Genomic DNA, 14265 nt, shown 5'->3' with positions numbered 1-14265 from the left:
TCTTCCTCCTAGATACTTGTTCCATCCATCACCTTCTTAAAGTCTTCAAATAATAGCTGGAAGGCTGAATACTACTGTTCAGAGGTCATTTCTCCATTAATGCGGCCAGGAAGGTAGATGCAAGGCCTTTAATGCGGTGGTAGCAGCTTTTTCCTCAGATATTTCTCCCACGTTCCTGCTTCTAACGAGTGCTTGGATCACGCCTTTACCCAACAGATCTTCCAGAATTCTATCTCTAAGCCCTTTAGCAAGTCTCATGGCCTTTACTGGGCCTGTCCGAGGAAATACTCCACCTCGGACAACTCCTCAAATCATGATAGTGCGAACTGACCTGTGGGTCTAGAAGACTCTGATTAAACAGACTTATACCAACTAACCAGACCCAAGGTCCAAACGTGCCCTTAAGCATTTTTGCCACCCACATATATATATATATATATATATATATATATATATATATATAATGGTTCAATGTTGGGTTTTTATAACTATGGTGTTGAGCACACATTAGACACGCATGAGTTGAACATAAAGTAGAACAATAAATAAAGCCAAAATAGAAAATTCTTATTCACTTATAGGCCACCATGTTTAATTTTTTTTACTAAAAGGCGCCTCAGTTTTACAGAAAAAATCTCACGCGAAGTGGTATTTTGAAGAGAAAGAGAGAATGAAGGAAGTGATGACGTCAACAACTGGGGACAACCATCAAGCCATGCGCAATCGAGCGGTCCTCCCTACTCCCTCCCCTCCTTTTATATTCTCTCCATCTCTCCCTCCTAACGGAATTTTCTTTATCATTCTCTCTTCCAATTCTCTTTCTTTCCTTCTTCTTCTTCTTCTTCTTCTTCATTAATCTCCTTAATTTTGTCCTTTTCTTCTTTATTAGTTCTGTCTTAAACCACTAAATACACTGAGACCCTCTATCGATAGCAGGTAATTAAGGTTAATTATATTGTAGTTTGCATGGAAGATTAATTGTCATTCTAAAAACAAGCTCTTTCTTTTTTGTTTTTTTGAATTCTATTGAAGCAAATTTCATTTCAAATTAATGCTCAATATGTTCTCTTGATTTCATGTAAGATGTCATAGTCTTTCTCATCAAGCAAGGCTCTCTCAAATGGGATGCAAATCTTTTGTCCAGGAAAGAAAGTAGGTCTACACCATTTTGCTGTCTTTGCCTGAGTTCCCGGCCATTTGGACAGTTTCTTCCCGGCCTTTCTCACATCTTCAAATCTGTAAATTAGGTCTAGAATTATTGTGTCACTAACTCACTCCTCTACAATTTACATGGCTATTCTTCCTAGCTAGCTAGTTTGATCTCTCTTCCTCTCTTTCGGGTAGCATATCACTTTACCTATTTTTGTTTTGGTCTTAGAGTTGAAAACAAGTACTAAACAAAGACACCTCAAGAAGTTTAAGGTTTGTGGCAAATTGTTAGAATGTACTTTTCCTTTGTAGTTTTTTACAGGTTCACCCACAAACTAACCATTCTTTCAGAATTAATACTTTTTATCCCCCCCCTCTTGTGCATATGGCTATTGTTTCAGAAACCTTAAGAGTTCACTTCTGAAAGCAGCTTTTTCAGTTCAAACTTTGAGTCTGCAATGCATAACACAATTTCATTTCATTAAACTCGCCCAATCCTGTCTTAGTTTACGATATCAGTGATTCAAATGTAAGTACAAGGAGGCACACCCAAAAACAGCTTCTTTTTTTGGGTCAGCATTTCCCAACAGTCCATCAAAGAAAAAAGGCAGAAGTGCCTTGAAAATTCTCGACAAAAAGACAAAAGGCTCAGAGCCCCGTTTCAGCATTTAGATACAGACACTGCAAGAATAGCCTAAGAGTGCTCTCTTTTCTGCTTTATATTATCCTTGGCAGGCCTGCTCCAATTGAACGGTGCTTCTCTTTTTGTCTCTCAACCTTTTCTCTTTCGAGAAACGCGTGCTAATTTGTGATAACGTCATCCACCCTGTCCATTCCCAAATCAAACCTTTCTACAATAAAGCTCTAAATCTCTCTGTTTAGTATCCCAACTCAAATTCCAAACTCAAATGTGTCTGACTTTTTTCTTAATTTTCGTACCAACATTCTTTTTTCTTTTTTTCTTTTTAAATTAGTATATTTTTTGTTTGTTTTATCATTACTGTTAATTTGTTTAGTGCTGTCCCATTAAAATATTAAATTAATTGAGTGTTTTAATCTATTTGTTTATTAGTGCTGTAATGGGAACCCCGTTCTTGATGCATCATTTCTACCATTCACCAACACAAGACAACATCATTAGCACAAACCTCTACTTGTCCGTTTCTTGCAGACCCTTGAAGAAATAGAGGCCAAGCTCCCAACTTCTCTTGGTTTTTATCAAACTCATGATTTGGTTTTCCTTTCCTTTTCACCTCCTCTTCTTTTATCACCCCAAGAAAATCATTGTTTCTGAATAATGGGTTTTGTTTTTTAACACGCGATTATTAATTTCCTTTGGGAAATATTGTGTGGTGGGTGCTGTTGCTCACCACCAAATGAGTTGATGATTATCTCCCATAACACCCGTCACCTTTTTGTTTCCAGAATTCATTATTTCTTTTATATTTCCTTTTTCCACCTTGACAATTTCAAGACTTTGCCTTTTTTAGCCTTTTATTTCTTTGCCTTGGTTCGTTGATTTCTAGCTCTTCTATCTCTTTATAACTTCACATTGGTTATGATTTTGAGATGATGAAAGAAAAGGGTTGTGGTTATTAATGTTGGTGGTGAATTTGATGCAGTAACCAATTGTTATGATGGAGTCGATGGAATCGTCTGTCCCACCTGGTTTTCGTTTTCACCCAACGGATGAGGAGCTTGTTGGGTATTACCTGAGGAAGAAAGTTGCGTCACAAAAGATCGATCTTGATGTCATCAGAGATATCGATCTGTACAGGATCGAACCATGGGATCTCCAAGGTATGTACGTAGGTAACATGTTCTATTCCTTTTAGGTTGTTTGATCTGTTTAGTATATATTAGGGTTTCAGCTATATATACCAACTCTTCTAGATATATATTATATAGTAGACTAGTAGTTGAGTTTGGATCCATCTTAATTATTAGGGTTTATGACAATGGTGTATATATCTTTCTTGTCGTTTGTAGATCCATAAATATACATCTAGTTCCATGATTCCATCCATCTAATGCATCACAGGGTTGCACTTCAATGACCATCTTCGAGTTTTTTTTTTTTTTCCTTAATATAATTTAATACTTACAACAGCGATTTGAACCATGATTTGTTATTAAGTTGCAAGGCTCTTAGTGTATAAGTATGTATATTATTATGTGTGTGTGTGTGTGTGTTTAACACGAGCGATCTGAATGGCAATGAACAGAGAGATGCCGGATCGGATATGAGGAGCAAAATGAGTGGTATTTCTTCAGCCACAAGGATAAGAAGTATCCGACGGGGACGAGGACTAACAGAGCTACAATGGCGGGGTTTTGGAAAGCGACCGGCAGAGACAAGGCAGTGTATGATAAGGCCAAACTGATTGGCATGAGGAAAACCCTTGTCTTCTACAAGGGACGCGCACCAAATGGCCAGAAAAGTGACTGGATCATGCATGAGTATAGGCTTGAATCTGATGAAAATGGACCTCCACAGGCAAGCATCATCCAATATACATATATATGCTGCCTACACTATTATCTATGTCCCTTTTCCTTTCTTGACCTACTCTATGCTCTCTTCTATTTTGCATAAACAAATGTTTGAAATCCATTATTTTCTTTTAGTCCCTTGTTTTCTTGCCATGCCACTATAATTGGTTCATGCTATAAAGTAAACCTATGGTCGTATTGGTACTTCTTTCTCTTTCTCCAAAGTGCCTAATGAACTTTCGTAAGACTTTAAACAAAATAAGGGGTTTTATAGTGTGAATTGATTTTTCTACGACCAAATTATTCGCCTTCCCAATCACTTTTGCTGTTCATTACATAGACCACTAATATCTGCGATCTCAGTCACACCGCGTATGTTTTCTACGAAGATGACTTCCACCAACTCTTAAGTCAAAAGTTAATACATCCAAAAGCATGTAAGCTTTGTTTCAATTCCTTTTCCGGTATGAGCTTTGTCCCATACGGTTTTTTAAAAGAAAAATTCAAATTCTCCACTTAGTACGTTCATCCCCTTTGACTATATCTACTACGTCTACTTCTCTTTACCAAACAGAAAAAGAAAGCTCATAAAAGCAAAAAGGAAAACGTATGTACCAAAAAGAAGTAAAATCTTTAATTTTCTTAATATTACAACAGGCTTTGAGCTAATAATCAAAATTTTTTGTACAAATAAATTTGAAAAAATGTGGGACGCTTTAATCTCATAATTGACTTTGGTTAAGTTATTGCAGGAAGAAGGATGGGTGGTATGTAGAGCATTCAAGAAGCGAACCACTGGCCAAACCAAAAGCATTGAAGGGTGGGACTCTAGCTACTTCTATGATGAATCAAGTGGGGTCAGCTCAGTGGTGGATCCGATCGATTTCATCTCAAGGCAACCCCAAAACTTTTTAGCACAGAATTTCTTGTGTAAGCAAGAGTTAGAAGCGGAAAACATGAGATTCATGCAGTCTGATCCGTTTGTACAACTTCCTCAGCTAGAGAGCCCATCTCTACCATCAATAAAGAGGCCGAGCTCAATATCTCTCATATCAGAAAATAATGAAGAAGAAGAGCAAATCAACAATAGCGGGTGCAACAACACTAAGAAAGTGACTGACTGGAGGGCCCTTGACAAGTTTGTTGCTTCACAATTGAGTCAAGAAGACAGATTTGAAGGTGATGGAGAATCAAGCTTTGGCCTACATGATCATAACTCAGATATGTCATTGCTGTTATTGCAGAGTAGTAGGGATGATGAAGGGAAGTTGAATGGATTCTTGAATGCAAGTTCAGACTGTGACATTGGTATATGCATATTTGAGAAATGAAGATAGGGGAGGTGGAAGAGATTTCTATTTGTGGTATTATTATATATAAATGTATGATGGTTGATGGTTCTTAATTGGAGAGATATATGATATATTTTTGTAAATTATGGTTGTGAACCAGTGAAGCTCTCTCTCTCTCTCTCTCTCTCCATGCATCAAAATTGGTACCAATGTTAGAGATGTTGTCTTAAGAGCCAAAAGACCAAGTTTATTGCAGGTCTAAGTAGCTTGTAGAGCAATTTGCTTCCCTTGAACGGCAATATATATATATATATATATATATATATATATATAGACAAACACTATTGTGTTACCCAATATAGGGCATATATTTTTGCAAACCATAGGCTAATACTAACCTTAGTATATATAGTAGCAAATTATAGACTAACTCTAGGAATATTGTAGTACTTGCACTAGCTATAAACAGAATTATGATTACTTTACTTCCTCTATAAGTATATGAACCTACAGTACGCAAAAATGATAATATCTTCAATACGCAAAAATTAGTTCAACCAGCAACAAAACAACAAGTACAAAAGAATAGTAAGAAAATCTTTAAGAAGACTTCTTTACAACATGCTGTCTTTTGAAAAAGATTCTTCATTTAGGCCAGCCAAATTACCTCACTTAGTGCTTATTGCTGAAAACTGAATGTTAAAAATACTGTAGTAAAATAATTTTTAAATGTGTAAAGAATGCCGTGAAACTTTTTTAATGAAAATTTTGCTGAAAAATAGGTTTGTGAGTCCCATAAACAGTGCACGGGACCCAAGCGTAAAACGCTAGACGCTTGCCGCTATCCAAACATTGACTTACTGTATTTTTCATCCTTCGAAAACTTTAATATTTTAATATTTAATATCTGCCTACCCTTCATTCTTAATAGAAGAATAAAGCCTAGAAAGATTTATCAATACATTCAAATTAGAGAGAATTTTTACCATGTCTTCATTTATAATTCAGCTGGTCATTTTTGTAAGGTAGTGTTAATTACACATACCAACCTAGCTATACATTAAAAGCATGTCTTCAACTTTAAGTTTCAGTTGTTTTTCACCTATGTGTATGGATGTATGTGCAAGTTGGTGAGTGCAACAGGTTTTATTGTTATTTTAAGCCATATTTGTCTAATGGAGTACTAATTCATTGTTCCCTGATCTGTATTGGAATTGGATTGAGGTGGACATCTAGCTTGTATGACGAAAATAGGTTGGGAAAAATAGACTAAAACTAAAACAAAGCATATATAATGTTTCAACTATGATATGCTGTGTCTCATATAAAACGTTATAGAGAAACTACGAACAAGGTAAGCAGGCCAGTTGACAAAACCGCCCACAGATCTTGTTTGTTGTTGGAGATTACTCAGGCCATAGCAACAGATAGGGTAACCAAGGAGCTGAGTCAGCTGACAAAGGAAGCAGCAAAGGTTTCAGTGATTAATTTAAAGCTACAATTCATATACATCTCTTCCAAGCTGTCATTTTAGAGACAGAAAGTCTTCCATAGAGTTGAAGTGAAGTCAATGACACTTATGGAACAAATTCAGCTTAAACTAGCTACCTAAATCTCTCACTGATTTGTGGTTAAATCCAAAAGTAATCTTAAGTGGAAGAATTGTTGAGATTAGAGCCCCGTTTGGATAGCGTTTTGCTCCTCACATCAGGCGTTTTTGCTTTTTTTTTTTTTTTTTACCAACGCCTATTGAACAGTACATTAAGAAAAATGTACAGTAATTCATTAGTGAACAGTAATTTATAATTTTTTTTTTTTCCGTAATAAATTTTCAGTAAAATAAACGATATTCAAACACACACCAGGTATATATAAAAACAAGTCTGACTTCTTTAATGTAAATGCTGTGTTATTACCAAATGGGCCCTGGCTTGATTGACAAAGAGCTTGGGGCATGCAGTAGCAACTCCCAGTAGCATTAGAATGAACATAATTCAAACAAATTCATTTCATTGACAAAGAACGTGACGTCTACTACATTAACGTACTACTACTAATCTTTTTTAAGTCCCTATTAAGAAGAAAAGGAGGAGGTAAATTCTTCCTCTCTTTATAAATGAATTCAGTATCAGCAATTCAGCATGACACGTTTCATTTGATCATTTGTTGGCCCCAGCTAACTTTTCTTAATTAACTAGCAAGTCATTCATGATTATTAAAAAATCACGTCAATAAAAGATGATTTGATGGTTCGTGTGTGGCATAAACATCTTGGATGAAACTACAAAAGCTGTTCAAAAGATCATGGAAAAGCTCAAAGCCAGTGTACTTAAATGAATAATAACCCTACATATATATTTGTGAGGAAACAGCATGAAAGAGTTCGCTTTCCCCTGATGAAAATTACTGTGCACTTCCTGCCGAGCTTGTGCAAGAAATTCATAAACAATAGTGAACAATGCATGATATTGGTGAAGTACAAGACACTGATCACAGCAGTTTTTTTTTTTCCTTTTTATTGCTCGATATGCAATCACACTAGCTATCACAGTATATGTCTAATGTAAGAACATGATAATTGTGATAAATATTGTATGTACGCTGAGAGAATACAAGGCTTGGAAATCCAAGTAGTCTTTAGGCACCAAAGCATATAAAGGAATCTCTATGAGAAAGAAAGAAAATAAGAGCAAGTATAAAGGAGCATGAGAAAGAGAGAGGTTAATTGATTGAATTAAATTGATCGTGGTCAGCATGGGAGCATCTATCGGGTGTGAGTTTTGGTGGGCCCATGGGCTGTCTAGCATGCGCTGTGCATCGTGGCTCCTGTTGAGCATGCTTTGTCTTTGTGTACATTTTGACCCCTCTTACGTTTAGGAGCCTCTCATGTCCTCCTAGTGCCACACATCACTAATCTGAAAAATAACAACCCCAATTTAATTAAGTAATAAAAGGTTATATATATATAAGATCTAAAGTGAATAGTCCATATATATTCTCTGAGTCTTATTAAGATTGTTTGCTTGTTTGATTTGTGTTTTGTGATAAATGTGTTTCAAAATTTAGCTGACACTGCAAATTCTGTAATTCGCTTCTGAGCTAATTCTTGTAATATGAAAAACGTAGAGATCCTTATCACCATTGAGTCATTGACCTATCAATTGGACTCACTTCTAGTTCCAATTTTTTACCAAATGGGCCTATTGACTTCCATTCCACTTACTGTATCATTTTTTTTTTTAGGGCTGAGATTCACTGTATTATGGAGACTAGGTTAAAATGATGTATGTTTCACTTGCATTTTCACTTGCACTGACACCCATTACACGAATTCCACTACTGTAGTGCTCAGTGCTCAGCCAAAATTAAGTACACAAGTGAATCCAATTTGGGTGCCTGCTACAGTCATACAATTTAACCCAAAAACAAAAAACTAACTTTCTATTTTCTAACCTTGTATGTAAAACTTTTCAAGATGCCCAAGCACTCCCGGAAAATTGAACAGAAATATGATAAAACTTTAACCAAGCTGATCACATGCATAAATCAACTTCCACAAAATTATCAGTTTAAATGACAAATACCAATAGCTCCATGTCACATCGCTGTGCGTCTTAATTATAGCCATTGCCGCCAAGAATAATTGCAACGCCTTAAGCCAATCAAATAATGCATGGGATCCATACTGTAAGCTCGACATTGTCTTTTTAAAGTCATAATTTTGACCTAATTTGTAAAAGTAAAATAACTAATGAAATGTCATGACTTTTTCTTATTCTTTTTTTTTGGTTTTCTATAAGAAAGTAAGCGTCGAATACTTGCGTTATAATATTTTCAAATTTTGGCGTCAATACTGTGTTATAAACTTTGTTCCATTAAACCTGGTTGATATTTTATCCTTGCAAAAAGACTTTTATTGGCTGTAAATTTCAGTGGATGAGTAGGGATACTAACACCTCATATGTGACAATCAAACGAACTACTTGGGTGACCATTAATACCTCTTCTCACTTAGCAAAAAAGAAAAATTAATCTCTCTTCTTAGACCTCTACTAAAGGGTATTTACTTAGGATTTGGATCAGCGGTGCAATTAATTACCCCCACATTTTCTCACATCAATTCTTTACCACTTTTATTTTTTAACTTTCTTCAAATTTTTTTTTTTAACTTTTTTTTATTAATTCAATGATTAAGACTGAAAATTACTTTTTTTTCAACTCTCAATTTTAACCATTCAAAGCTATTATATTGGGTACTGCACCTATCTTAATCCATTTACTTACACTATCATTCACCACGTGGCACAGTGTTTTTCCACCATGTCAATTACTAATTATTTTGCTATTACACAACAAAAATGTTCTTGCCGACCCCGCCACTAAAATGTCTAATCGGCTGTCATATAAGAAGTTCGACCAATCACGTTCCCACGAATGCGTGCAAGTGAAAACTAATTGGTTGAATCAATATGCCAAAACAATTTCAACTTATTGCGATTGTTTTTAGTTTAAGATTAAAAGTATAAACAGAGCTTATATTTAAGCTTAGCGGCCAACCAAAGTGTTCCACGTAAAGTGCTGTTCAAGCTTTTGAAAATAGAGTTGTTTTCAGAAAGATGATGGAACATGGATAGCAATTACTATCATGGTTGACTCAAATGAGCTTCCTTTTTAGACAACAATGATACCTATCATGGCACGCATCAATTCAAATTCAAACTTTTTTTATGAACTTTTCATGCAAAGATATATAGATGAGGATGAAAACCTCTCAAAAGTTCGGCAGCAAAGAAGAAAAAGAGATAACCTTTCAAAAAAAAAATTAATAAAAAAAAAAAAAAAAAAAGGAACAAAGAAGAACAACAACAACCTTCCTAGCCTCCCCTCCACCTCAAGAAGACTGTATTATGAAATATGAACCTCTCTCTCTCTCTCTCTCTCTCTCTCTCTCTCTCTCTCTCTCATTATTAGGAACTGAAGACCAATTTCTGAAGGTAATAATAATTTGGAAGCACTCAAAAACCCAAATTGACATAGCCTAATTGGTTCGCACCAATGGGAATGCAGCAATTCCAATGTAGAAGGGAATCATTTGACGCAAAGAATTTAGGGAAATATTCTCTTGTAGGGAATCATTATGTTGCAGGGATAATATTAATGGCATGGGTTCAAAATATATGATTCCAGATCGAGGTGCTAAACCTTAAACTATGTTAGGCACTTAGGCTAAAGTTGCGTGTGAAAGTAATAATATCTTTCCTCAAGGACCCATGAGAGGGAAAAAGTTAACTGATTCAATTAAGCTTTGGTTCTCATTAGTTTTAAATATTAATCCTACACAATCCGAACAAAAGAAGGCTATCAAAAACTTTGCCCATATTCACATTTATGCTACATCTGCCAGGTTAAGTTTGACCTGCCCCGAAGTTACAGTCCTAAATCCTTAAGAGTACATTAATATTGTAAAGCATTCTCATTAATCTGATTTAAGCCGTATTGAAATTCACCGACTAGCCTACTATTATTTTGAATATCTTGTGTGATTGTTACTAGATATATATAATCCATCAAATATCTGTTGTTTTTATTATAAAAATTTTATATAAAAAATCCGTCCAATACTTTTTTTTTTAATTAAAATGTTTTGGCCTTAAAGGGAAAGGGTAGAGACTAGAGAGAACTAATGAGTAGTGACCTCCATTTTATTGTAACCGTTGTTGAAAAGTTAATAGGCATGTGTTTGCTTTTGACTTCTTAAAGTATAGATTTCCTTACATTTTCAAGTTAAATCTATTAACCACTTCACTAATTGGAAGCCTATGTCAGCAGATAAGCAATTTTAGTCAATATGAAAGTGACATAAATAGGTTAAGGTAATGTTGCATCTGAACTATTTATTTCCTCGTAGAAACGTTGCTGAGAAAAGTCTTCTAGCTCAAGAATTGGTGAGGAACTACCTTAGGAAGCTTGGTCCAGCTCATTGTACAATTAAGCTGGATTATATGAAGTATTAAAATAGTGTTGGTTGGGGGGTTTTGTTGAATTCTTTAGCTGTTGTAGGTTTTTCCAAGAGATTTTAAGGAATACATACATCTCTCTCAAATTCTCAATAACTCTTAATGGGAATTTAGCTGGATATTTCAAAGGTAGGAAAGGTCTTAGTTCAACAAATCTCCTTCCTCCTCAACTTTTGTTGATGGGTATAAATTTACAATAGTCATCCATAAGGCCAACAGTCATCCATAGTTTTGAATGTTAGATCGGTCATAGCTTTGAATGCACTTAACGGCAGAACAGTAATGTACAGATCCAACAGATGAATGACCATTGAAGACCATAAATACGAACATTCATTGCAAGAATGAATAAAAGGGCTATAAAACCAACACAATGTGAATGGAAAAGGTACGCAATACTCTTTATTCTCTACACACTAGCCATATTATTCTCTCTAATTGATCCTTTTTTTTTTTTTTTGAGTGATAATTATAACATGCTGCTAATCCCGCAGCTCGAACTATTTCCCTCCTAGACCTCCAAGCACTTTGTATATGGAGAAGTGTCAAGTCAGGTACAAAGCCTTTGGCCTCTAATTGATCCTATTAGGTGAATCTTTCACATTCTAATTTGATCATTGAGGAGCATTTGGCCAACACTACACTAGTGTTCTCTCCCTTTGTCCATTCACCAACTCTTTTTACAGTTTGATCGTCAAAGAAGCCACATCATCACCATGTATAAATAGACGAAAGTGCAACAAACAATTTTTGCATCATCAATAGTTATTTAAGTTTTCTCTAAAATGATAAAGAAGTTGACTATTTTAGATAAAGAAGGTGACTATTAAGGATGGTAGCTTGCATCCTGACGTGAGAAGGTCAATTAATCTCACCAATGCTTTGCAGACAACCTAAACTCAATTGAATCATTCCAAAGCATCCTCAATCAATTTCATCAATTTTCTGATTTTGCTACAAATCCAACCAAAAGTGAGCTCTTTTTTTTTTGTCTAGGGTCGCTAAAGCGTTTAAGGATCAATTCTACAATTTCGAAAAGACTAGTTAATTGTAGATATTTGAGGTTTCCTCTCACTTATAGTAAGTTGCATTCTTTACATTGCAGAGTTCATATTAAGGCAAACGCGAAGCCTAACGTGTTGACATAGATTCCTCTTATATAATGCTATGTCTGCAGCAAACGTGGGGGCTAAAGGAACAAGTGATGCGACTGAAGTTAACCTCTAGAAGGGACCGAAGATAGAGCAGCTGAAGATGAATGCCTCAGTGTTAGGATCTTGTTATCATTAAACTACCTGGAGATAGGACTCATCCTGTTATCTTGTATAGAATTAGTGATATTATGTTGGTTGTTATCTCTTTATTTTAATTAGTCGCTGTTGATGTATTAAACCAGGAACTGTGGAATAAAAGGCAAGCAGATATTATTTCCAAAATTCTTTTCCTTTCTATTTGGGAAACTGGGTTAATTTCCAATTTTGGCCAGTTATTTCCACTCATTCAACCGGGTCACAGCATTCATTCAAAAAGAAAACAATAAAGAGTAATGATAGTTATACGCTCCTTATTACACATTTACTATATACATATTGCCATATGGACTGACTTGTGTTTTTAAAAACACAATTTCAAATGGGAGTGTGCACTGAGTATGCAATAGTGTAATAAGATTTTCCAAACAATAAAACCCCAGATTCAGCAGCCCATTATTTCTCACAAATTATACAAGTCATACTCCTTCTAGAAGGGAAGGCGGACACAATGTATATAAAACCCATAGTAAATTATGCAGAAATGCTTGGTTTGGTTAAAAGTGGGTCAATAAAACACGTTGTAAATATGACATTCCAAATTGATTGTGGGGGAGGGGAAAGATGGCATTCAACCCACAGACATCAAGTACGGCAAAGGGGTGTCCACGTTCCAAATACATATATGGGGAGAAGATGACCACACGCGCACACACACACAAAAAGATTAATCGTTTCAGATGTCACGCAATGGAAGATCCCTAACACCCCTTGAATTGGACCAACATTTCCTACAAGGCAATTCCATCACCAGATGCAGCAATAGAAAGCCAGGTCTCCTTAGCTTCAACTGCCATGGCAATATCTGCATCACCTAGACTGTATACAACCATACACCAACTAGGACAACAACTGCATTCCCAGTATTCAAAAGTTCCATCCAATGAAATTATATAAATTACTCAATATCAACTAGCAATCGCAAATTGTAATCATAGCAACAAAGCCTTAGGCTCAAGATTTTAACGTTGATTATATACCCTCAACAAATTAATCAGTGTTGACCATATGTCTTCATCTCCACCTTTCTATCCTATCCAAAAACCAAAATCATACTCCTTGTCACCTCGTTACTAATTCTACCAAGATTACTTTGTGTTCCTCTTGCCACTTTTCAATTTCTCAACTTGAATCAATTAATACATTCTCACTAGTCCATTAATTGCTATTATGTGCATATGACCAAACCATCTCAAAAAACTCCCATATTTAATCAATAGGAGACACCCCTATCTTTAAGGGGATTTCTTCATTTCATATCATATCTAGTATTCCCACTTATCCACCTTAACATTCTCATTTCAATTACGCTCATTTTATAAACAATATACTTCTTAATAGCCCAACATTCAATACCATAGAGCAACTGGTCTTATAAAACTCTCCCTAACTTAATAGGTGTTTTACAATCAAAAAATAATCATGGTTAACATCCTTTTCAATCTCTCTATCCTTGCGAATTATTAATTCAAGATATTCAAAACACTCACTCTTTGGTACCTCATCATCATCAAGTTATACAACCCATTCATCTTTGTTTCTAATTTAACTTGATAATTCAACTGTTACAAGAGGGGGGAAGGGGGTTAAAACATTGGTTCTCCTCATAAAAGAGACCAGGCATTGCCATTTAGCTAAAAGGCTCTTGGCTTGTTTTTATTTTCACTAAACAAAGTGCCCATGAACATAATGAAAAATCAAGTCATGCACGCACCGAAAACTAAAAGGCAGGTCATATAGGGTTATACATTCCCTTCCCTCAAAGGGTTTAAATGAAGTTGCAGAAATAGATGTTTCCTATTTCCATACCATAGGGATTAAGGTTCAGCATCTTCATCTGATTGCCAAACATATTACTAGTGATAATGGAGGTCAATGTTTTAAGCACTCCCACCACAATACTCGTTCATAAAACTCAGAGCAAGTCATCATTCTATGACAAGCAAAATTGCCAGCAATCTACTACTACTACTATAATTGACGCAAAAATGAGGGACCAGGAAA

At 35.4% G+C, this 14265-nt stretch overlaps 1 protein-coding gene across 3 annotated transcripts; it reads left to right on the top strand.

The window, feature by feature from the left end:
* The first annotated feature begins 785 nt into the window (after window positions 1-785).
* On the top strand, window positions 786-5093 carry LOC142623869 (NAC domain-containing protein 37-like). 3 transcript variants are annotated; one of them, XM_075797348.1, is made up of 4 exons: window positions 786-936; window positions 2772-2949; window positions 3375-3646; window positions 4395-5093. In XM_075797348.1, exons 2-4 carry the CDS (start codon window positions 2784-2786, stop codon window positions 4971-4973), a joined length of 1017 nt encoding a protein of 338 aa, XP_075653463.1. In that variant the 5' UTR covers window positions 786-936; window positions 2772-2783; the 3' UTR covers window positions 4974-5093. The 3 variants fall into 3 exon arrangements, with proteins under 3 accessions (XP_075653463.1, XP_075653462.1, XP_075653461.1); XM_075797347.1 differs by lacking the exon at window positions 786-936 and adding an exon at window positions 2306-2659; XM_075797346.1 differs by lacking the exon at window positions 786-936 and having other exon boundaries at window positions 2667-2949.
* The last annotated feature ends 9172 nt before the right edge of the window (window positions 5094-14265 follow it).

Source organism: Castanea sativa, chromosome 2 (assembly GCF_040712315.1).
Source record: "Castanea sativa cultivar Marrone di Chiusa Pesio chromosome 2, ASM4071231v1".
Classification (NCBI taxonomy): Eukaryota; Viridiplantae; Streptophyta; class Magnoliopsida; order Fagales; family Fagaceae; genus Castanea; species Castanea sativa.
Note: the sequence above shows the minus strand (reverse complement) of the source record. Positions and strands in the feature narration are given on the sequence as shown.